General features: G+C 38.6%; 1 protein-coding gene across 1 annotated transcript in view; it reads left to right on the top strand.

Moving 5' to 3' along the window:
- Window positions 1-22105, top strand: part of LOC126335958 (protein Wnt-8b-like) — a 119246-nt gene extending 97141 nt beyond the window's left edge. The window contains exons 6-7 of the mRNA XM_049999435.1: window positions 17956-18089; window positions 21340-22105. Of these exons, the coding sequence (XP_049855392.1) occupies window positions 17956-18089; window positions 21340-21554 (349 nt within the window). The 3' untranslated portion in view covers window positions 21555-22105. The remainder of the gene's footprint in view (window positions 1-17955; window positions 18090-21339) is intronic.
- The last annotated feature ends 2900 nt before the right edge of the window (window positions 22106-25005 follow it).

The raw sequence follows: 25005 nt of genomic DNA, 5'->3' as shown, positions 1-25005 counted from the left end.
TCAGTGTGGGATCCGTACTATGTCGGGTTGACAGAGGAGACAGAGAAGATCCGAAGAAGAGCGGCACGTTTCGTCACAGGGTTATTTGGTAAGCGTGATAGCGTTACGTAGATGTTTAGCAAACTCAGGTGGCAGACTCTGCAAGAGAGGTGCTCTGCCTCACGGTGTAGCTTGCTGTCCATGTTTCGAGAGGGTGCGTTTCTGGATGAGGTATCGAATATATTGCTTCCCCCTACTTATACCTCGCGGTGGTCTCGCGGTTAAGGCGCTTAGTCCGGAACCGCGCGACTGCTGCGGTCGCAAGTTCGAATCCTGCCTCGGGCATGGATGTGTGTGATGTCCTTAGGTTAGTTAGGATTAAGTAGTTCTAAGTTCTAGGGGACTAATGACCACAGATGTTAAGTCCCTAGTGCTCAGAGCCAGCCTACTTATACCTCCCGAGGAGATCAGGAATGTAAAATCAGAGAGATTCGAGCGCGCACGGAGGCTTTCCGGCAGTCGTTCTTCCCGCGAACCATACGCGACTGGAACAGGAAAGGAAGGTAATGACAGTGGCACGTAAAGTGCCCTCCGCCACACACCGTTCGGTGGCTTGCGGAGCATAAATGTAGATGTAGATGTACTAGCCATTTCCTTTTATGTTCCACTAGCAAAAAGAGCGATTGTCTATATACCTTCGCAGGAACCATGATCTCTCTAATCTTATCTTCATCGCCCTTATGCGAGATGTACGTTACAGCAGTAGCATCCTTATGCTGACAGCTTTAAACGTTGTTTCTCTATATTTCGTGAATAGTGCTACTCTAAAACGATGCCGCCTTCCCTCCAGTGAGTAACCACTTGAGTTCCCGAAGCATCTCCATAATGTTTGCGTGTTGTTCGAACGTACCGGTAACAAATCTGGCAACTCGCCTCTGAATTGCTTTGATGTCCTCTTTTAATCTGACCTGCTGGAGATCCCAAACACCCGTTACGCCTAAATGCAAGGTGACAATTATTGAACTATATGAAATAAAATCGCCATAACTTCTGAACGGTTCGCCTTAGGACGTTCAAACTGCATGGTTCGCCACGGAGCATGATGGGAATATGCATTGTTGTGTGGTCTAACAACGAAGCCCACTTTCATTTGGACGGGTTCGTCAATAAGCAAAATTAGCAAAATTGGCGCATTTGGGGGACTGAGAATCCGTATTTAGCGATCGAGAAGTCTCTTCACCCTCAATAAGTGACTGTGCGGTGTGCAATGTCGAGTCACGGAATAATCGGTGCGATATTCCTTGATGGCGCTGTGACTACCGAACGGTGCGTGAAGATTTTGGAAGGTAATTTCATCCCCGTTATCCAGAGTGACCCTGGTTTCGAAAAGACGTGATTCATGCAAGATGGAGCTCGATCCCATTGAAGCAGGAGTGTTTGATGTCCTACTGGAGTACCTTGGCGACCGGATTCTGGCTCTGGGATAGCAGAAGCCACTAGAATGGTCCTCGATTGGCTGCCATTTTCTCCGGATCTGAACACATGCGACTCCTTGTGGTGGGGCTATATTAAAGACGAAGTGTACAGCAATAACCCCAAAACCATTTCTGAGCTTCTGGAGGTCATCGATGTTCCGACACTTCAGCGTGTCATGCAGAATTTCGCTATTCGTCTGCGCCACATCATCGCCAATGATGGCAGACATATCGTAAGTGTCATAACCTAAATCCGAATTCCTGTAGTGACGTTTACACGTGGAATGAAGGGTGTGCACGCCGTAGTCTGTAATTAATTTACGTTTTTCTCATATAGTTCAATAATTGTCACCCTTTATTTAATCGACTTGACTGTGTCAAGCAGAACCCTACTAATGCTGTATTCGAACATAACGGGTTTGTTTTTCCTACTTCCAGTTTTCTATAATTTAAAACTGGCTGCCATTCACCACATCCTCCTACAGTCACTCAACGACGACACCTCCCCATACACTATAACATCGCCAGCAATGAGCCGCAGACTACTCCTCACCCTATTACACTTCCTAGGATACTCCTGACGATATCCTTGTCTTTGAAGAACACTCGCCGTCGAGGATAACGTACTGATTTCCGTTACATAAGAAGTCTTCGAACCACTTATATGTCTGGGAACATATTCCGAATGCTTGTCTTTTCGTTAACAGTGTGCAGTAGGCCACTGTGTCACATATTGTTCAGAAATCTAGGAATATGTAATCCACCTGTTGCCCTTCATCCATAGTTCATATTATATCATGCAAGAAAAGGGCAAGCTGAGTTTCGCACAAGCCATGCTTCCTAAAACCGAGCTAATTCGTGAGCAGAAGCTTTTCCCTCTCAAGGAAATTTTGTTATATTCGAACAATTTTGCATCAAACTGATGTTAACGGTATTGATCTGTAATTTTGCGTGTCCATTGTTTTAACCTTCTTATATACAGTAGTCTCCTGCTCTTCTTGCCAGTCGTTTGGGACTTTGCGCTGGGCGCAATACATAAACGCTAAGTAAGGGGCCAATGTCAGTGTAATCTTTGTAAAACCAAACTGGGATGCCATCAGGACCTGGCAACTGATTTGCTTTCAACTCTTTCAGTTGCTTCACTACTATGTCCTTAATATGGGAGTCAATGCCATGGTCAAACGACGCTACATTTGCACGATTCTCTTGCGTGAATGATTTCTCAAATTAGAAATTTAAAACTTCGGATTTCCTCCTGCTGTCTTCTATTACGACACCAGACTGATCAACGAATGAGTGTATAGAAGCCTTTGAGCCGCTTGGCGATTTTACGTAGGACCAGAATTTTCTCGAGTTCTCTGACAGATCTTTCGCTAAGGTACGATGGTGGCAGTTGTATGGTCCTCGCATCGATCTTTTCACAGACGCACGAACCTGTGCTAACTTTTGTCTGACATCATTTGCGCGTTCTCTTTGGAACTGAGAGTACAATAGCTTTTACTTCCTCAGCATTTTCCTAATTTTGTTCTTAAACCACTTTGGGTCTTTTCCGTTCTTAATCCTCTTACTCAGCACATTCTCTTCCAGAGCACGATTTGCAATCCGTTTACATTTAGCCCATAATTCCTCTACGTACATCGTACTGGAGCTAAATGATGTCAATTCATTGTATAAGTGAGATGCTAACAACTGCTTATCTGCTCTTTAAAGCTGAAATGCTCTCCTAGTCTTCTTGATCGATTAAACTTTACTCGGTAGGTTAAAGTTACTTTCTGCTAATATTGCATGATCTTGGTATTTTCGCGCTACTGATCGTAGACTTCCTTTGAATAACTAAAACTCATCAGTAATAAAACCCGCTACAGTTTAAAAGTTATTTATTTCTAAAAAGTAAAGTGCAAACTGGTTTTAGGACGTACGTTCCATCTTCAGGTGCATATTAAAACGTAAGTCTAAAAAAGATCCATAACTGAGATTAAAATCGATGATGACGAATAACAGTGATAGCTGTCCCGTCAAGAGAAACGTGACTCTTAACACTATCGCAGCGGAAGCAGGAGGCCCATAAGACATCCAACAATTGACCTGTAATACGTATCCACATAACTTCACACTCAAATTTGGCCTCAATATTTTTGTCAACAACAATGAAGACTCCCCTCCTATGGCGTCTAATCTCTCTTTTCGATATACGTTCCATGAACCTCAGAGGTTTTCACTTCGGGTAAAGAGCAGCTCTCGGTCTCGAGAATAATTTGAACTCGAGAAATTTCCCGCAGGGCAGTAAAATCGGGAACTTTGTCATGAATACTTCGATAATTTGCTGATAACATATTTACAGTCGAAGTGTCATTACTCTGAAAGCGGTTTGATTTCGCTACCTGCGTTTCGTCTGGCGGGTGTTCATCAGAGTACCCCCAATGTTTTCATTGGAACTGGTCGAGACCGAGTTTCATTCGCTGGCGGCAGCAATTGCTATCAGGTTTGAAACTGATTGTTGTTGACACTGCATGACACTTTTGTCACGTGCTTGTCAGGATCCCTTCAGAACCACTGGTCTTACACTGTGTAACTAGGCTGCGAGTGCGGCATCATTCCTGGTTGACACGTTGGACAGTCTGCATTGAAGAATTAAGAAACTGGGCAGCCTCATTCACGGTGTGATCATGGGCACGTAGAAACATGATACTCCTTTCTGTCACGCCTCCAAATCCACCCATCTGACTGCGATGATTCCACGCAACTGACTGGCACGTACACAAAACCTCACTGCTACGATTTGCGCCAGAGGTTTACTCAGTACTAGTTCCACACAGTTTATTTAACAATCGTGTTACATTAATGAAACTATCGCCATTGTTCAGTGTCAACGTGCAATAACCATTTACAGCCGGCAGATGCCAGCACTATCAGTGGTGGGTATATGAATTCTGTTGGGGCGGGACACGGAAGACAGTCATTGGCATAATGCGGAAACGGAGCGGTTTCTCTAAGGTCCAAAAGGGCATGATTATTGGCTGGGAGCATTTCTGAGATAGCTAAGTTTGTAAACTCTTCATATGTTGCCATGGTTAAACTATACTGCACATGGAAAAATGGCAGTATCCAAAATTGGTGCTGATGTAACTGAGGTACTGGTCATAGGAACAGGGATGAATGACAGCTGTGGCGACCTGTAGGGACGAATAGACGTGCAATTGTTGGGCAATTGACTTTCCAGATGAACCAAGGGGCTATCAACAATGTCTTCTCAACGACCATTCAGCGAAAGTTGCTGCGTATGGGTCTCCGTAGTTGGCGCCTGGTTCATGCACCCAATGCTGACAGCTGTTCATTGGTACCAAAGACTGGAATTTGCAAGCCAATACCAAAACTGAACGTCCACTGAATGGTGACTGGTTTCCTTTTCAGATGAATCACGTTTTGCGCTGCATCAGAGAAATGGCCATTGGCTAAACACCCTGAAAGCAAACACCCTGCATGTGTTATGGCCTTGGGAATGTTTTTGTGCAGTCCCTGGGTGATCTCATCATCCAGGAAGGAACAGTGGATCAATACAAGTATGCTTCTGTCCTTGGGGACCATGTACAGCCCTATAAGCAGTTTGTTTCTCCTCAGCACGATGGCAATTACCAGGAGGACAATGCAGTGTATAACACAGCTCTCAGAGTACATGTGTTGTTTGAAGAGCACCAGGACAAGTTTCCATACTCCCATGGCCACCAAACTTCCCAGATTTAAGAGGCTCCAGAAGTCCTATCTATCCAATGCTTATAAATTACATACTTTCTCAGAAAGTATTTGAACTAGAAAGTTGAAATTTTTACAACATATTTATTGGAGTGTTGGCTACAACTAAACACAGGGATTTTTAAAATTTTGAATTTGGTTATTAGAGATTCATTTCTTCAAATGTAATGAAAATTAAATGAAATGAGCATATGACATTGTTGGTCGGGAGGCCCCATCTGGGGAAGTTTGGCCACCAAGTGCAAGTCTTATTTCAGTCGACACCACATTGGGCGACTTGCCTATCACTGATGAGGATGAAATGATGATGAGGATAACACAACACCCAGTCTCTGAGTGGAGAAAATCTCCAACCCAACTAGGAATTGAATCTGGGCCTGCTTGCATGGGAGGTGAGCACGTTACCACCCAGCTAAGCAAATGGTCTTTCTATTCTAATAAAAAGTCATTACTTTTTGTGGCACTTTTTGTTTATAAATTCAACAATATACAGGTTTTTAGGAAAAGACTGTGTTACATTATGCAGAAGGGACTATATCACATTTTCTGAAAATTTGAAGCAGGTTAGTTTGGTAGATCCTGGGAAAACGTGTAATTTGTATGAAAAAATAAAACTTGTGGGAATCAACAAAGTTTGGATTACCTTTTTAATATAGTCCAGGTCCATAGAATCATCATCATTTTCTGCAAACTCCTCCTCCAGCTTCCTCTTTGTCCTCCTCCTGTTTACTCTGGCTTGTGTTTCTAGGCTATTTACAGCCCTGTCAGCAGACCGAAGATGTTCCGAGACTAAAGAAAGCATCATTTGTACAATGTCAAAATCTATCTTCATTCCCATACTTTGAAATAATTTGCACCTTGCAACACTGCCATCATTGAAAGTAGCAACAACATCATACACACCAAAGTGAAGTGTTTCTATTCCAGTTACCGCAGTCTTGGGTGTTCTTGATCATATAACACTATTTACACTTTCATTGGGGTTTTGAGCGTTTCCATCAACACACTTTTTGAGCAATTCAGATGCTGCTAAGTCTCTTAAAATAGGTTTTGCCATCACCATTACCACACCAGGCAGACGATATTTATGACTGTATAGTTTACCATTTAGCAATCCCGTGTTGCATTTACACCAACTGTTTTCTCTTTTGGGGCACAAGTAATGATTATAGACTTTCACTAGTTGAAAAAGTATGAAAAAAAGGAGCCCAGACTGCCTTCTTCATTTCATCGACACTTACACATCAACTTTCGTTGAATGGTCGTTGAGAAGACATTGTTGATAGCCCCTTGGTTCATCTGGAAAGTCAATTGCCCAACAATTGCATGTCAGAATAGTCATTCCATAATAGTTTTGTATTCCTTCCCTTCCCATCCAACCCATTACTATCACTGTGGTTTTTTTTACAAAGCTTTCAGTCACTGACATTTTGATCCCATTTGTTTCTGTACATGTCCAATACACTCAAATTACTGCATTACAACCAACACCATAGGGCTTCAGTTATTTAATATGTTTGAAACTTTTGAATCACTGGCACCAAGGTAATTCTCATATCACACTTTATCATATGCAACAGAACACTGAAATATACTAGCAATACCTGCCATCTACATTCCTCCACTAATGCCACTGTAGTTAGCTGTGCGATTATTTTCATGTGTACCTTTATTTTTTTGTGGACACCTACAACATTTAGACATTACTCCTACACATAAATCTTTCCCTATACATATACTGGTGGCAGATACTACACCATGGAGAGATGTGTGTCTCCTTTATGCCAGGTACCAGCAAATGTTGAAGTCAAGTCTATGTTGCCACTTTTTTCTATTCCTCCCTCTTCTACAAATTTTGTCATAGATTATATACAGATATCTTCTATTTTAGACCCCATAAATCTATTAAAGTTTATAATCTGCACCTGCAGTACCATCCTTACCAATTGTATACAAAGCATAAATGAATCTTATGTGGTGTTGGTGTTCATAGATTTTGCTACTATTTTCTTCATTTGGAGTTACTGCAACCCTGTTCCAAAAGATGGTCATGTAAGAACACTTACCAGAATTCAGTTCCATTTCACTGGCAGATCTAAGTGATTTTTTATATAGAGTTCCAGACTGACTTCACTACACTGAATACATCTTACACAGTTTGCAAAAATTCCATTGAGAGCAGACATATCAAATATCTCGCTCACATCTTGTTTGCCCATAAAACATTCATACTTTTTACTAATGGAACCAAGTTTCCTATGCGAAGTACTTTCTTTTTCACTTTCATTGCAATGAGCAGGTGTACCAGCAATGTTAGGTTCAGCACTTGGTTATCTTCTATATTATTACGGTAATAACACCTACCTTTAGCTTTCCAAGATGTCCCCTTTTCTTAAAAGCCTTCAGAGGATTTCTAGTCACTTTACATTTACCCATGATTATTCGTCAATAAAAGAGAGGCTTCAATGAACAAAGTTCACTATAAATATTTTCAGGATTATAAGAGAGCAAATAAACATGAAACACACAACAATTGAGCAAGTGATATATACCAAACTATCACATATTAAACACAACACTTATTTTGTAACACTTATTTTCTCTCAGAATAGATAGATAGATCTGTACCTACAGATTGGAAAATTGTACAGGTCGCACCAGTGTTTAAGAAGCGTAGTAGGAGTAATCCATCGAACTACAAACCTATGTCATTGACGTCGGTTTGCAGTAGGGTTTTGGAGCATATACTGTATTCAAGCATTATGAATCACCTTGAAGGGAATGATCTATTGATACATAACCAGCATGGTTTCAGCAAACATCGTGCTTGTGCAACACAGCTAGCTCTTTATTCGCACAAAGTAATTGCCATTACCGACAGGGGATCTCAAGTTGATTCCGTATTTCTAAATTTCCGGAAAGCTTTTAACACCATTCCTCACAAGTGACTTCTAATCAAGCTGCAGGCCTAAGGGGTATCACCTCAGCTGTGCGACTGGATTCGTGATTTCCTGTCAGGAAGGTCACAGTTCATAGTAATAGACGGCAAATCGTCGAGTAAAACTGAAGTGATATCATGTGTTCCACAGGGAAGCGTCCTGGGACCTCTGCTGTTCCTCATCTAGATAAATGACCTGGGTGACAATCTGAGCAGTTCTCTTAGGTTGTTTGCAGATGATGCTGTAATTTACCGTCTAGTAAGGTCATCCGAAGACCAGTGTCAGTTGCAAAGTGATTTCGAAAAGATTGCTGTATGGTGTGGCAGGTGGCAGTTGACACTAAATAATGAAAAGTGTGAGGTGATCCACATGAGTTCCAAAAGAAATCCGTTGGAATTCGATTATTCAATAAATAGTACAATTCTCAAGGCTGTCAATTCAACTAAGTACCTGGGTGTTAAAATTATGAACAACTTCAGTTGGTGCGACCACATAGATAATATTGTGGGGAAGGCGAGCCAAAGGTTGCATTTCATTGGCAGGATACTTAGAAGATGCAACAAGTCCACTAAAGAGACAGTTTACACTACACTCGTTCATCCTCTGTTTGAATATTGCTGCGTGGTGTGGGATCCTTACCAGGTGGGATTGGCGGAGAATATCAAAAGGGTGCAAAAAAGGGCAGCTCATTTTGTATTATCATGTAATAGAGGAGAGAGTGTGGGAGATATGATACACTAGTTGGGATGGAAGTCATTAAAGCAAAGACTTTTTTGTCACGGTGAGATCTATTTACGAAATTTCAGTCACCAACTTTCTCTTCCGAAGGCGAAAATATTTTGTTGAGCCCAACTTACATAGGTAGGAATGATCATCAAAATAAAATAAGAGAAATGAGAGATAGAACAGAAAGGTTTAGGTGTTTGTTTTTCTGGCGCGCTGTTCGGGAGTGAGATGGTAGAGATATAGTATGATTGTGGTTCAATGAACCCTCTGCCAAGCACTTAAATGTGAATTGCAGAGTAATCATGTAGATGTAGATAGACTGTGAGTAAATCAAAGAAAGGTGAAAGTAATGAGAAGTAGGAGAAATGAGAACAGTGAGAAACTTAATATCAGAATTGGTGATCACAAAGGCAATAAAGTTAAGGAATTCTGGTACCTAGGCAGCGAAATAACAGATGATGGATGGAGCAAGGGGGACATAAAAAGGAGAGTAGCACTGGCAAATAGGGTATTCCTCACAAAGAGATATCTGCTAGTATCAAACTAGCCCTTAATTTGAGGAAGAAACTTCTGAGAATGTGCATTTGGAGTGCAGCATTGAATGGCAGTGAAACATGACTATGGGAAACCAGAACAGAAGAGAAATTAAGCAATTGAGATGTGGTGCTACAGACATATGTTGAAAATCAGGTGGACTGAAAGGGTAAGGAATGAGCAGAGTCAGTGACGAAAGCAATGTATAGAAATGATGATGATATACAGAGTGTCCAAAAAGTCTTTCCCTGATTACATAAAGTTATAACTCAGGCTAGAAGTAAGATACAAATATGAAGCTGGTGTGTAATTGTTTACAAACTATCAAAGTTTTCTTCACGCATCAGTAAATATCCACATGAGCACCCTTGGTAACACGTAGTGCATCCAGGCGATATTCAATTTCCATCCATACATTAGTCAACATCACTGGAGGGATCAATTCAACGACTGTGGTTATCCTTTGCCACAGGGTTTCAAGATCTGGTACACGTGTTCGGTAGACCTTGTCCTTGACATAACCCAATAAAAAGTATCTAATAGGGTTATGTCAGGAGAGCATGGAGGTCAAGCCGTTGGCCCATCACGACCGATCCATCGCCCAGGAAAGGTCATATCGAGATAGGCACGGACGTCCAAACCCCAATGAGGCGGTGCACCGTCTTGCTGAAACAAGACATCGGAGTGATACTGAAGCAGCTGAGGAACAGCAAACAGTTGCAACATGTCCAGATACACTGTAGATGTGATTGTAGCCTCAGCAAAGAAGAGTGGCCCGATAATTTAATCGTGCAATAGCACACACCAAACATTCATCCTCGGAATGCCTCTGGTGCACTTCATGATCTCACCAGGGGGTTGTGAACCCCAAATGTGCACATTATGGTGATTCACTACTCCACTGACAAAAATGGTTGCTTCGTCGGAAAAGGCAATTCATCTGAGATAACCATCATCGCCCCCAATACATAATAGCATTTCAACCGCAAAGTCATATCGACGTGTACTGTCATTGTATGCACGAAACAATAAATGTTTGTCTAAAATGTCATGAAAAGAGCTTTTTGGCATCTGTAATTCACATGAAGCCCTGCACTGTGGTTGGTGATCATGTCTCATGGTACCACAGGACACTCTGTACCTTCTCCTGATTGGTTAACATGGCTTCTTGGGCACTGCACCTCATCCACTACTTACGTACTGCGAGCCTAAAACAGAAAAAAAACTTTGATAGTTGTAAAAAATTCGACACAAGTTTCATATTTGTATCTTACTTCCAGCCTGAGTTATCAATTTATGTAATCAGGGAAAGTCTTTTCGGGCACTCTGTATATCTGTTAAGAAATCAGGGATTAACTTCCATGGTACTTGAGGAAGATGTAGAGTGTAAAAATGTAGAGGAAGACAGACGTTGGAATACATCCAGGTTGAGGATTTAAGCTGCAATTGTTATTCAGAGATGAAAAAGTTGGCACCCTTTGCAGAAAATTTCTGGCATTGAAAGTGCTTTTTGCTTGATGCCCATGGGACTTCACGACTCTGTAGTTGATGAAGATGGCAGACAGTGAGCAAATAGCAGTGCATATGTATGGTTTCACACACTGTGTCTCAGTCAGCCATTGGTTTTACAGTGGACATCAAGGAAGAGCAATGAATGGTCTATCTCAACCTCCACCATGCAAACTCGGTATGGCCGTAAATGATCTCAGGTGTTCCAATAAACAACTGCAAAACTGCGATGATATAAAGGCAAAACCAAGCTTTAAGAGAAGTTAGGATTGAGACAAACCTTCAAGTTGAGAAAGAAACCAAAAAACATAATTCTAGCTTATTAGATCAGCATAAACAGCTGTTTGTTAAGAATTTTCAACAATCGGCAGAAATTTCACCTCTACCCAATTTTAACTCAGTCAGTGTGAAATGTCAACTATCTATTGCATCAAAATATTCAAGGACTGAGAAATAAAATTAATGAATCAATTATCTGTGTAGCTGAATTAGAGTACTCAAACACAGGTGACATAATCTGCCTCTTTGAACATCATTTGACTACTGGTATAGACTTTTAAGTGTCACAGGATTTAAGTTAGCATCTCACTTTTGTAGAGTAGAAATGGAGAAAGGAGGAGTTGCCACATTCATCAGGAACTGTCATAAATTTAAGAACATAGACATTCATAAGTTTTACCTAGAACTGTATATGGAAGCAAGTGCAACAGAAGTAGAATTTTATAAAAAATCCTTCATAATATTAAGTGTAACTTTAATCTGTTCATAAACCACCTTGAAGCTGTATTGGTCCAATTAAAAAACCAAATACAAGGAAATAGTGGTTGCTGGTGACTTCAATGTAGATCTCCTTTAAGACTCTCCCAATAAGAGCTTATTTGAGTTAGTAACACTATCATTCAACTTAATTTTCACTGTAAAGCCAATTGCTCACATACAGCCATTGATAATATGTTTATAGAAAAGTCCAACGAACAAAATTATATTACAAAACCAATAGTCAATGGCCTCTCAAACCATGACATGCAGTTCCTTCTGTTAAATGTTAATACTGAACAGGATATACAAGCTGTTAAATGTGAACTCAAGAGGGTAATCAATAAGCCAAAAATTGATTATTTTAGGACACTCCTCAGAGACATTCGATTGAGTGATGTTTACTGTGCTCATGGCATGAATGATAAATATAATACTTTTGCTAATAAAGTGCTTACGTTATTTGAAGGCTGTTTTCCCCCAAAACTAACTAGGGTTGGAGCAGAGTCTACAAAGAAGACATGGATTACTCAAGGAATAGAGATATCTCGTAAAACAAAAAGAAAACTGTATCTGTCAAACCGAAAAAGTTCTGATGTTGATACTACAGCACATTACAAGAAATGGTGCAAAATATTAAAGACTTAATATGGACATGAAAGCAAATAAATTACAAGGTAAAGATAGTCATATCAGATAACAAACTAAAGACAATATGGGATATACTGAAGGAGGAGATGAGTAGAACCAGACATGAAGAGGAGCAAATAGCATTACGAGTAGATGATACATTGGTGACAGATGTGTGTTGCAGAACTTTTTAACAAACATTTTATAACTGAAAAGATGGGGTTGTCAGGTTCTGTAGATGCTGCCATGGTATATCTCAGACCAGACATTTCCAGTAACTTCCATAATATGAATTTGACCCTCACTACCCTAGCAGAAGTAATGGCTATCATAAAATCTTTAAAATCAAAAACATCTAGTGAGTATGATGAAATATAAACAAAGTTATTTAAACATATTAAGCTATCTGTGTAACCAGTTGTTTATCATGGGAATATTCTCTGAATGGTTGAAATATGCTGAAGTTAAGCCACTGATTAAGAAGGGAGATAAAGAAATGGTATCAAATTTCTGTCCAATTTCACTTTTGCCAGCATTTTCAAAACTTTTAGAAAAGGTAATGTACAATCAACTTTATACCCATCCTGTCACAAATAACATACTGTCAAAGTTGCAGTTCAGATTTCTAAAGGATACTGATATCTATAGTGAAAATATACTTAAATCATTAGACAAAAAATTGCAGACAATTGTTATATATTTTGTGATCTGTCAAAGGCATTTGACTGTGTAAATCACAATATCCTTTTAAGTAAACTAGAATATTATGGTGTAACAGGAAATGCTGCAAAATGGTTCAAATCTTATATCTCTGGCAGGAAAAAAAGGGTGTTATTAGGAAAGAGACATGTATTAAGTTATCAGGCATCATCCAACTGGGAACTAATTACATGTAGGGTCAGTCCCACAAAGTTCCATCTTACGGCCCTTACTTTTTCTTGTGTATATCAATGGCCTTTCATCCGTAACATGACCAGATGCCAAATTTGTTTTGTTTGCCAATGACACAAACATAGCAATAAATAGAAAATAAATAGCAATCTTAGAAAGATTGGCTAGTAAAATATTTGTGAATATTAATCACTGGTCCCTAGCCAATTCTTTGTCACTAAACTTTGAAAAAACACACTACATGCAGTTCAGAACTTGTAAGCAGTGTCCCACAAGTATATGCCTAACATATGATGACTATCAGATAGAAGAAGTGGACAGTATTAAGTTCTTGAGTATTACAGCTTGATAATAAATTCAACTGGGAGGAGCGCACCAGAGAACTGCTGAAGCATCTAAATGAATCACTATTTGCAATGCAAATACTGTCAGACATAGGGGATATAAAAATGAAAAACCTTTCATTACATAATGTCATATGGGATTATTTTTTGGTGTGATTCATCAAGCCAAGCTGAAGTTTTCCGGACACAAAAACATGCAATAAGAGTTATAAGTGGTGTGAACTCAAGAACATCCTGCAGAGGCCTGTTTAGGGGACAAGGGATACTAACTTCTGCTTCCCAATATATTTATTTGTTAATGAAATTTGTCATTAAAAATATATCACTTTTTCAAACCAACAGTTCAGTAGCCATAAAAAGCTTATCAACCAATGAAATTTAGTTTAAGAGAAGCATAAAGAATTTATCGGTGGCCAACTCCTTCTATTCCACTGATGAATTTCTCAGTAGAACCAACTGATTTTGTGTGTTCATTGTAAATAAGTATTGTAGTAGTACTATTATATGTTTATTACCTTATACACACGAAAAAAAAAATTTTTTTTTAATTTTAAATTCACTGCGTTAATGCAATCTTCCTAAATGAGTGTTGTAAAATGATACTTTCATATAGCATTCATAAAAAAAAAAGACAATCATTCCACTTGGAATCTGTGGAAGGTACATTAGCTTATCATGTATTATTGTTTTTCTGACATGTTCTTCTTCCTGGAGGATCACCTCACTATGAATCAATTGGAATGAAAGTAACTCTAATCTAATCTAATGAATTTCCACTTGCCCAAGGTCGAATAGTACTACATGGGATCTCATGGAATCTTAATTACATTAAATGGATTTCATTAATTTGATAATTTTAGTAATTCATGAGCTCATGAAACCATGCATATTTTCTTGAATCATGTCCTCTTCGCTCTGCTGACTAAGTTCTATGTAGCACTAGTGTTCATATTATATTCCTTTACTCATCACTACCACCTGATCACCTGATGTGCTTTAGCTAGTTATTCTGTCCCAGACTGTTCTCTCTCTGTTAAATGTATGCAAAACTGGGTGTCTACTACACTCTAAAATTCTTGTAAACCCTATTCATTGGCGGTTGGTTTCAATATAGCTTTTATTGCCATCAGCAGTCCCACTAGTACCACTGGTTGTAATGCTGTATAGTCAGTCCATAATGAAGCAAATCACTCGTGAGTTTGGTGCTGGGAAACATCAACAGATGAGAGGTCATATCACCCAGAAGTAACCCCTTTCTTTGGGGCAAGGAAGGCACTCATATACACATGTACCTGTGCTCACTGCCTGTCACAGAACACAGAGATTATCATGGTTGCAGGAATATCACCATTACACATTTGAAGAGCTGAAAAAAGATAGCCTAAACTTATGATTTAGTACACAGATAGGTACAGATGGATGGCAAGTTATGAATATGTCAAAAACTTCAAGAGGAGATGCATCCTATTTCCCAGTAAGGCATCGTTGAAGCAAGTGGTGGAGATTTTCACATTCAGGTGTGTTTCCACCAACTGAAATGAGTGTCTTGTTTTGTCTATAATTGTCTCTCATTGGTGAACACTACATGAGACTATTTTCAGATGATTTAGAGTTGTTTAATTGCTACAACACATTTTAGGAAACCTACACATCGATGACAATGCTCAACCACATTTTTCCCAAATTTTGTCAGTTTGATAAAAGCTTAACAGGCATGAGGGTTCTTGTGACTCCTCACTCTTCCTGAATCTACTAATCTTGATACTACTGAGCACTTGCTGTTTGCCAGCTCTGTAAACTATGTGCCTTGGGCAGAACTTCAAACAACTTCTATGAGTTTTGATCATTGGTCATGTGGTCATGGATCAGAATAGCTACCCAACTTTTTGGAGTCTGGAGCCCAAACAACAATGCAACAGCCCTGTCACTGGGGCAAAAATATGATAATACACTCTGCTAGGTAGAAAGAAGCCTTGAGTTCAAAAGGTTATGAATGTATTCCTACCTTATGTATGGTCCCTGAAAACTACCACATTTTCTTGTTGGTCATGGAAGCTATCCTGAGAACATGCCATTTACAAGAAGGTATGTGCACAGCATAACAATTTGAAAGATAATGGTATATCGTGGTAACCTAGATATCGGACCACAACACAAAATTCCAGTTAGAGTCAGATTTAATGTGATGTCATTAAAGAGTCTCACCTGATTCCCCTTAAGGGTTTTATGCACCCCAGTGGAACTTGAAATGACTGAATAAATTTATCTGAAGAATACTGCATTTTGTGATGGAGTCTGGTATTGAATTTACTTATACAAGTGACTTCAGTCATTCACGAGAATATTTCCCAATTACAGGCAACCACAGAACATCATATATCATATTCGCCAAGCTAGTTTCGACTTCTGTTGTGGAATATCACCACAGACACTTTTCTAGTTGTTATGAATTATGAAGTTTGCCATGAAGTTTGTGGTGTACAGTGCGTGCAGCTCTCATGCACAAAACATATACAAGGACCAAATGAGATGATTAAATGATCTATTTACGAATAAATAAGGCTGTCAATTAATATCAGTTACTTACTACTTCATGTATTAATTCATTTATATTTGTCCCTTATTACATGAAATATATTTGGCTATGTGCTCTTTGTAACATCTTCAGTCTTTCGTGGCTTCATGAATTTTGGTGGAGCTATCACAATACAAGGACCATAAGATGATAGTTCCTGAAAATAGTTTTCTGCAGATGGCGCCTCACTGATGCACAAAACCTAAAACCAGTATCTGAAAACATTTAATACAACATTTATCTTGGCATAAGTGTTCATTCAGAATGTATTTCATTCTTACCATAATTGTCCATTAATAACTTTTGCTATTTTTATTGTAATTTGTGTTCTTATAGTAAAGCATCGGGGTACCTCATAAGACAGAAACGTAAATATTCGAACTGTGGCAGTATATTAGACAGACTCTTCATGGACATGATCTGACGATAATTTACAATGTGGAAAGTGATATCAGTTAATCCGATAATCCAGCTGCTCTTCTGTATTGCTGCCTTGTCAGCCAAGAGGCTGATTTATGTGCCACTCAGACTGTCATTCTGACACTTGAGATATGAAAGGAAGGCTATAAATTGTTAATGCCTGAAGTATTAAATATATTACCAAGCATTATCTCTTATTATTTACTGCAGTTTTTTTTAAAATTTTGTGTTAGTTGAATCACACAGCAAATGTACTCATCTACTTGAATATGTCACAGCCATTTTAAGATGGTGATAACTGTTTGTTTCAGAGACACTAAAAATCTGTGGTTTGGTTTTAGTAAATCTGAATGTGCTGAAACAGTGTTACAGATCACAGAAAAATTAAGTGGTAACATAATATATGCAAAACACTGTTAGGTTAAGTTTGTTAACTCATCGCAAGAGGATTAATATTACTATTTTCTTCATCTGACATTTTTAAAGTTTAAAATTTACCTAATGTAAGCTATTTCACAGCCATTTTATAATGATACAATGTTAATACTTTCATGAGTTTGATAATATTATGGTATAGTTTAATGCAATATTGCTCTCTCTATATCTCAAGCTACAAAATTACGAGCATTAATCAAAAATTAGAAAATGTTATGTGGCTAAAATCCTGGCACTGAAGCTTCTCAGTTTTGCTCAATGACAAATAGAATGACTGTACATCCAAGTATTGCTACCCAGACAGTAATTACATGCATTACATTAAATCATAGATAGGGCTATTAGTCTTACAAGAACCATTTATCTTTACAAGAAGAAGCCATGCTGTCACATCAGTTTTTACTTAATTTCTTACTGGTTCTCTTCTGTAACATCACATTACTAATCTGTACCTAAAAGTCAGATAACACAATTATCTACATTACGCAGTTATATATGAAGCACAAATATATTTCTAATGATTACAAGTCAGTTCTTTCACTATATTTTATATACTGGCAGTCAGTAGCCAAGATAAAAGACATCACTTAGTGGCAACATGTCCAAATCATAACCTGTTTTTCAAAACTGTTTCACATTCTCATGTCCATGCCTTACATTTTAAAAACGTGTCCTTCTAAAGTTAGTGTCTCTATTCATAATGTTCCTGTTTGGATCTATTTCTAGAAATTATTAAATAAAAATGTTAATTACATTACATAACCAAAAGATTCAATATGTATGCACATTTTGGACATTCTTGGTTAGTAATTATCTACAAATATGTACAACTGGGTTCAAAACATAATTATAAAGAAGGTATACTGTTCACTCACAAGTTTTTAATTGGTTTAGAAAGTAATTTTCTACTCTGTTCGAGTCATGTGGCAAGATGGGCAACAGTCTTTGTCAGTATATGTTTTTTTTTCAAATGTTTTCTTTTGTTTTTGCAGGATTAATTATGATGAGCAGCTGGGAAGCATTGCATTGGGAAATTCTGCCACCATGGACCATCCTGATGTGTCACCAGAACAGCTCATTTACATTGAACAGTCACCAAATTACTGTCTTCCAAACAGAACATCAGGTACATTTCTACATTTATAAATCAGGCCATCAATTAGCACTAGTAAGCAGCACCTAAATGCTAATGATGTGCCTTAGAATGGCCTTGAGGAATCCAGCTCCACCAGGCACAATGTACTTACAGTTTACATGGAAATATAATATGAAAAAGTTTTGGCAATTAGATACTAGATAGAACTTTGTGCAAATATAAGACTTTAAATATAGAAACAAATCATAGTTGTCAAAATATTGCACCAAGCGAGGTGTCACAGTGGTCAGCACACTGGCCTCAATTTTGTGAGGATGACAGTTCAAACCTTCATCCAGCCATCCTGATTTAGTTTTTACACTATTTCTGTAAATCACTTCAGGCAAGTGCTGGGATGGTTCCTTAGAAAGGGCATGGTCAATTTCCTTCCCCATCCTTCCCTAATAGATGGGACTGTAGACCTTGCTGTTTGGTCCCCTTCCCCAAAATTGACCAACCAACCAAAATATTGCAGTCTACAGATAGAATGGTTGCAAAGCTCTAGCTGTAGTTATCTCTGTACACTGCCAGTACTCCATATTCTGAACAGGGAATCAACAGTTACTTTACAGAAGTAGTGGAGTATGTGCTGATTTGAAAGTTACTGTCAGATTAAACCTCTGCACTGTACTGGGATTTGAACCCAGAACCTTTGTCTTTTGCAGGTAAATTAGCAGATGAACTATTGAGGCACAGCTCACAATCTGCTCTCACAGCACCACTTCCATCAGTACTTCTTTTCTGCTTTGCAAACTGCACACACATTGCCCCAAACAACTTGTCAGACTAGCACTCCTTTTGGATTTCTAGGTTCAGCACACAGTTTTAATCTGCCAGGAACTTCTAATAGCTGCTATGAATTCATAGTAATGTCTACTGTTGAGAATGTCTAACATTAAGCGGGAAAATTACTGTACAACTGGAATGTTACAACTACATTTAATTGCATATTTGTTCATATTTTGTATAGAATCAGTCACCTGGTACATAAGCACAGGTGTATGACAACAGATGACAATGTTCAGGTCCCTTACTTCCGTTTTGTCCCAAAGAGATGGTTTGTGATTCTCAGTTGGTGCTCAATGGTATGTAAACCAAGTTTGACTAGATTGATAAATGGTGAATTATGGTAATGGATAGGGCAGAAAATTGACTGTAAATCAACATCATGCTGCTCAAACAACTGTAACATGATTTTGATCTTCTGATATGTACAACTGAGCAGAAGGAAAATGTTTCATCTGACATTGGAAGAGTAATCCAGGTTGATATGCAAATAGTCATCACTAATAATTAGCATAGTCCATGGCTTTAATGGTGCATTGTACAACAGCCATGGACTACAGAGAGCTCAAGAATATTCCTCTTACAGCATGAGGTTTCTACCATTAATCATGTACACATTGTGATATAAGCTGTTAAAAAACAGTTTTGCACCACTCTAATGACTTTCGTAGTGCACATTTTTTGTATTGGAAACATGTTCATCAGTCTTCTTTTGACCACAGAAAATTTTCCTTACTATGTAGTACCTGTGTAATGGAGGCAAAAGTAAACCTGCTTTCTCATTGCTATTCAGTAGAAACCACCATGTCTCTGATCACAAATAGGATACTCCAATTTCTGTGCATTGTTCAGTGTTGCTAACTGCCTCACAGGATCAGTTTATGCTTAGGCCATGAAAATATTGTCACTTAAAACTAGGAAGGGTAGTCTGTATGGAAGTTGCAAGCCAAATTGGTGTCCGCCACATTGATGTCACTTGAACATTCCACATTTATAAGACACAAAATGACAAAAATTTCCCTCATAGTGGTTACTTGTAGTAAACAATATTAACTGAGGGAACTGGGAGTGTTGCATCAATTCAGACATTACACACCTGTCTCCTTAAGATCAGTTTTGTCATTAGTTGACCCTTCCAAACACAATACTAACTCCCCCACTCTATGGTACACAAATAATGTGAGCACAAGTTCACCTGGAATGGATGCTGGATTGTGGCATGATGCTTACTTCACCAATGAGTACATGAATTGTCTGATGCCTGATAATCTGTACAGAAGGAGTCCATGGATGTCTCAGGCATGATTTCCCATGGTTTCATCAGGGAGATTGGTGACTCATATTTTGGGCCAATATTGTAAACAGATACTGGATGGCTCTCTTCACTAATGAGAGTAATTTGAGGGCCATGCAGTAACAGGACAGGACCCTCTAATCTACTGTCCAGACCTATAGTCAATATTGTGGTAACTGGTTTATCTTTCAAGATGATAATGGTAGAGCTCACCACACTCTTTGTGCACAGTTCCTCCAGGAGGCAAGAATCAACAACTCATAAATGAAATGGCTTACAGCATCTTCTGACAGAAAATTGACTGCACATGCTCAGGAGTAGATGAAGTATGCAGTGCACAATTGCACAGAAGATCCACCATTGCATAATGGAACATCTCAACCACCTTTTGGACAGAATTCCAAGGAGAATTCAAGTATTTTATAGTGCAGAGCAAGGAGCAGCAGTGTACTGAATATTACCCAGCAGTGTACTGAATATTGCCCAGCAACAGAATATAGGTGTACTCAGTATGACAATAAGGATGATTATAATACTCAGTGTATTGTCAAATGTCCAATATTATTATAAAAGTAGTTATTTATATTAAAAGAAAAACAGAGCAAAGTTGGACCATTTATCAGCATATAAACTGCAGGCAAAAGAGTCAAATATTTAAACACTTGAGATACGCTATTTTTACCCTTTTGAAAAAAAGGAGAAAAATAGTATTAATTCTGTGGGACTGCCAAAAAAATCATTTTTGGAACTTCAATACCTCAACAACACATACTTCCAGGCAGTTACAGAACCAGGTAACACGTCTGTCACATAAACTACATAATATAACAAATCTGGCAGATTAAATGTAACATTTGTATAACAGCTGTTTCTTAATAGATGAGCACCATTTGTTATGTACTGTTAAAAGAAAATCATTTCATCTCTACATTGTTCTGAAAGCTGTATGTGACAACAGAACATCACTGGTGCCAATAAGCATTTCTTCTGTCTTGGATCAAGTGTGTCAGAATACTGAAGATGCAGATGATTGTGAATACCAGAATCTACAAGTTGTCTATATGCTTAAAGATGAAACAGTGTATTTGTATTTTAATTGACTGAATATTTATCTTGTGTGCTACAGAACTACATGCAAGCATGTCTCTGTTTTCATTACAGGATGGCATGGAGTGAGGGGAAGATCATGTCCAAAAGAAGTTTTGGACTCTGGAGAAGTCAAAGACCATTGCCGAGACCTCTGTGCAGCATGTGGTTTTGCAGTGTCACAGGATGCCAGGATACAGACTGTACCTTGTCACTGTGATTTTCAATGGTGTTGCCGAATATCCTGCCAGACATGTACCAGCAATGTCAAATACCATCACTGCAAATGACATCATGGACTAAATAACATCATACACCAGAAAATGACACACTGTGCCAGTATGGATATCTCATCTTCATCCCGTATTCCATACGGATCTTGCAATTCAATAAATTATTGTGACTCATGCCACTATACATAAGAACCATGGGCACTGAGTGATTGTTCTGTTGCAGTGGAAATTTGTATATACTACGAGTTCAGTTCTCATTTTAAGCTATTATTGCACTTTTATCATCTGCATTGCAAATGCAGTGTACTATTATTACTGTGTAGGAAGACTGTGTACATAAGGTTCAGCAATGACAGCCGTTTTGTTGATGTATGGCTTGAGAGCTTAGAAAACCATGCATTTCCTATACTGTTGCTGTGATACAAAGATAATTTGTCAGCTTCATCAGTACATGTGCTGTTACTGTCATCAGATATTGTTTGTGCTGACAACATGAATGCATTATTATTATTTTTGACAGTATCTGTCATATCTATGTATTACTGAGGTGATTGTTGCATTCAAACACATAAATATTTCTAAAAATATATTGTACTGTTAATGTAGTGTAGGCCAAGAAAGTAAGTATTACTGTAAGTAAATTCCACTATTTGTATGTAAAGTTATTGTATGAATGTCTTTAAATTGTGTCAGCATTACAAATAAGGTCTTGAATTCTCAGTGCAACAGCTAAAATGAAGGCAAGGGATACAGAAACAATTAGTTATGGTAGATAAATGAAGTAAGTTCTTTGCTCTATTTCAAGATATAAGAAAAGACCAAGATGATGACCTAATTGTAAGTGGGTAGACAAAATGTAACAACATGCTCGAGTAACACTGATGCATATAGCCTGAGCCCATAAATCATAATGCTTGAAAAATCCTAAAGGGGGCCTTTATCCAGCAGTGGATTCTATATGACTGATGATGATAATTTAGTTATGAGCACAGTCTTTGACCATAACAGTTTCATAAGTGCAGCAGACATTCAGACTCAGTAAAAATTGATTTCTGAGCTTTCATAAATTAAAAGCATTCTTGAGGAAAATTAGCAGAAGACAGAAAATGAAGGTAAAAATGAATGTATAAATGAAGAAAAACAGTCATCTACATCTAAAATCTGCAATATAAAGGCACCTTCTATTGTACAGGGTGAAAAGTATTTAAACTGACAAACACTGGGAGGTTGTAGGGGACATCAAAACAAATATTTTTCCCTAAAGTCATTTTTTCCTATGAGCATTATTTAAACCAGTAGAGGAAGATTTCTCTGGCAGCAAATTAAATAAACCAACAAACACTTTTCCATTTTTTTATGCCCAAGAAACAACAATTTAACACAACCCAATTTCAATTACACTAGATTTTCAAAAATGCCTCCATTGACAAGTAAACAAAGGTTACACCATCGGATCATGTTCTGTGCGACATGGGCAAAAACCCCAGGAGTATCCTGAATTGTTCCTGCTGCTGCTACTATCTGGGCAACCAGATCCTCTTTTGATGCAACAGGAGTTGCGTAAACAAGGTTGCACATCTCTCCCCACACAAAAAAGTCCAGAGAGGACATATCTAGGGATCAAGCAGGCCATGGTACAGGACCACCTCTACCAATCCATGTTTCTGGGAACCGTCAGTCCAGGAATCGACACACATGACGACTGAAATGTGCCGGCGCCCCGTCATGTTGGAACCACATGCATTGTCTTGTAGGGAGTAGAATGTCTTCCAGCAATTCTGGCAATGATATGGTGAGAAAATTGTAATAGTGCCTGTCATTTAATGGCCTAGATAGCAGATATGGCCCTATTAAACAGTCACCCAGACCCACACATTAACGAAGAACCGCACTTGATGAGTGCTAGTAACTGTGGCATGTGGGTTATCCTCACTCCAAACATGCAAATTGTTATGTTGAAGACTCCATCACACCCAAATGTTGCTTCATCGGTAAATAACACAGAGGATGGAAATCTAGGATGCATTTTACACTGTTCCAGGTACCACTGCAGAAACTGTGCTCTGGGTGGATAATCAACTGGTTCCAGGTTGTGGACATGCTGTAAGTGAAATGGACATAAAAATTGGTCTCGAAGGACTGTTCTTACATTTGTCTGATTCGTCCCCATATTATGAGTGCTGATCGAAGGATCCTGCTCCACAAGCTGCAAGACGGCTTCCTCAAATTGCGGCGTTCTTACCGTGCGACGGCGTCTTTGTCCAGGTAATCTGCTAAATGACCCAGTCTCACGCAGATATTAGTACACAGAAGCAAAGGTCGTATGATGCAGGATACAGCGATTAGGATATTGTTGTTGATAAACTTGCTGTGCAGCTCGTCCTTTGTCGTGCGCTACGTAGTATGCAGCAACCATATCAGCGTACTCACTCCAGATGTATCGCTCCATTAGTAAACAGAGACAATGTAATACTACACTTGTGGACAGCAGTTGCCTACAACTGAAGAGCATAATACGCCCTCTAACAACTGAAGATTGTAATACGGCCTCTAACAACTGAAGAGCATAATACGGCCTTCAGTGGTTTAAATAATCCTCATAGGAAAAACATGATATTAGGGAAAAATAGTTGTATTGATGTCCCCTACAACCTCGCAGAGTTTGTCGATTTAAATACTTTTCACCTTGTATGATATATCAGGGTTTTTTTCCCATCCCATACACATATGGAACATGGTAGGAAGGATTGCTAATATGCAGTATGAACTGTTGCAAGTATAATTTTATCTTCGTGGTCTCTGTGGGATGAATGTGGAAAAAGATTGCTTGCATTTCTCACTCTGAAAGCCAAACCATCAGGTTTTACTATCGAATTTTCATGAGCAATAAGGTATGGTATCCGTCTTCAAGTGTTTGGAAGCTTTGATTTTTCAGTATCTATTTATACTCTCTTCTAACCAGAAAGGTCTTTGACTATTTGTGTCTCACTTCTTTCATGCATTCAGTGTCTCCCATTAGTCTGACCTGATAAAGACTGTGTTCACTGATATGCTGCGTACAACTGTTTTGTAAGGTAATTCTTTTACAGACAAACTGCAGTTTCCCACAATTAAGTTTATAAGCCTGTCCCTCCTCATAAACTTATATATTGTTACCCTTTAGGTATTTGTATGATGTGACTGGTTGTAATTATGACTCATTAGGCCTGTTTACAAAGACTACAACATTTTTACATTTTATAAACTGCAAAACTTTTTCATTTCCTTCCATTCAGAGCTGACTGTAACTCTTTGTGCCAGTGTGTAAAAAATCTATCTCCATAGTATTTATGCTCCTACATTGGTGGAGAGTATGCTGGAATCAATATTATTTCCCTTTTTCTCTTTCATTTTATGAATGGTGTGTGATGGGAACAACAATTGGCAAACCTATGTGTGAACTGTAATTACTCTCTTTATCCACTTGTCATCCTCAAGATGTATCTGAGAAGATGTAATATGTTGTCTT

Source organism: Schistocerca gregaria, chromosome 2 (assembly GCF_023897955.1).
Source record: "Schistocerca gregaria isolate iqSchGreg1 chromosome 2, iqSchGreg1.2, whole genome shotgun sequence".
NCBI classification, from domain to species: Eukaryota; Metazoa; Arthropoda; class Insecta; order Orthoptera; family Acrididae; genus Schistocerca; species Schistocerca gregaria.
Note: the sequence above shows the minus strand (reverse complement) of the source record. Positions and strands in the feature narration are given on the sequence as shown.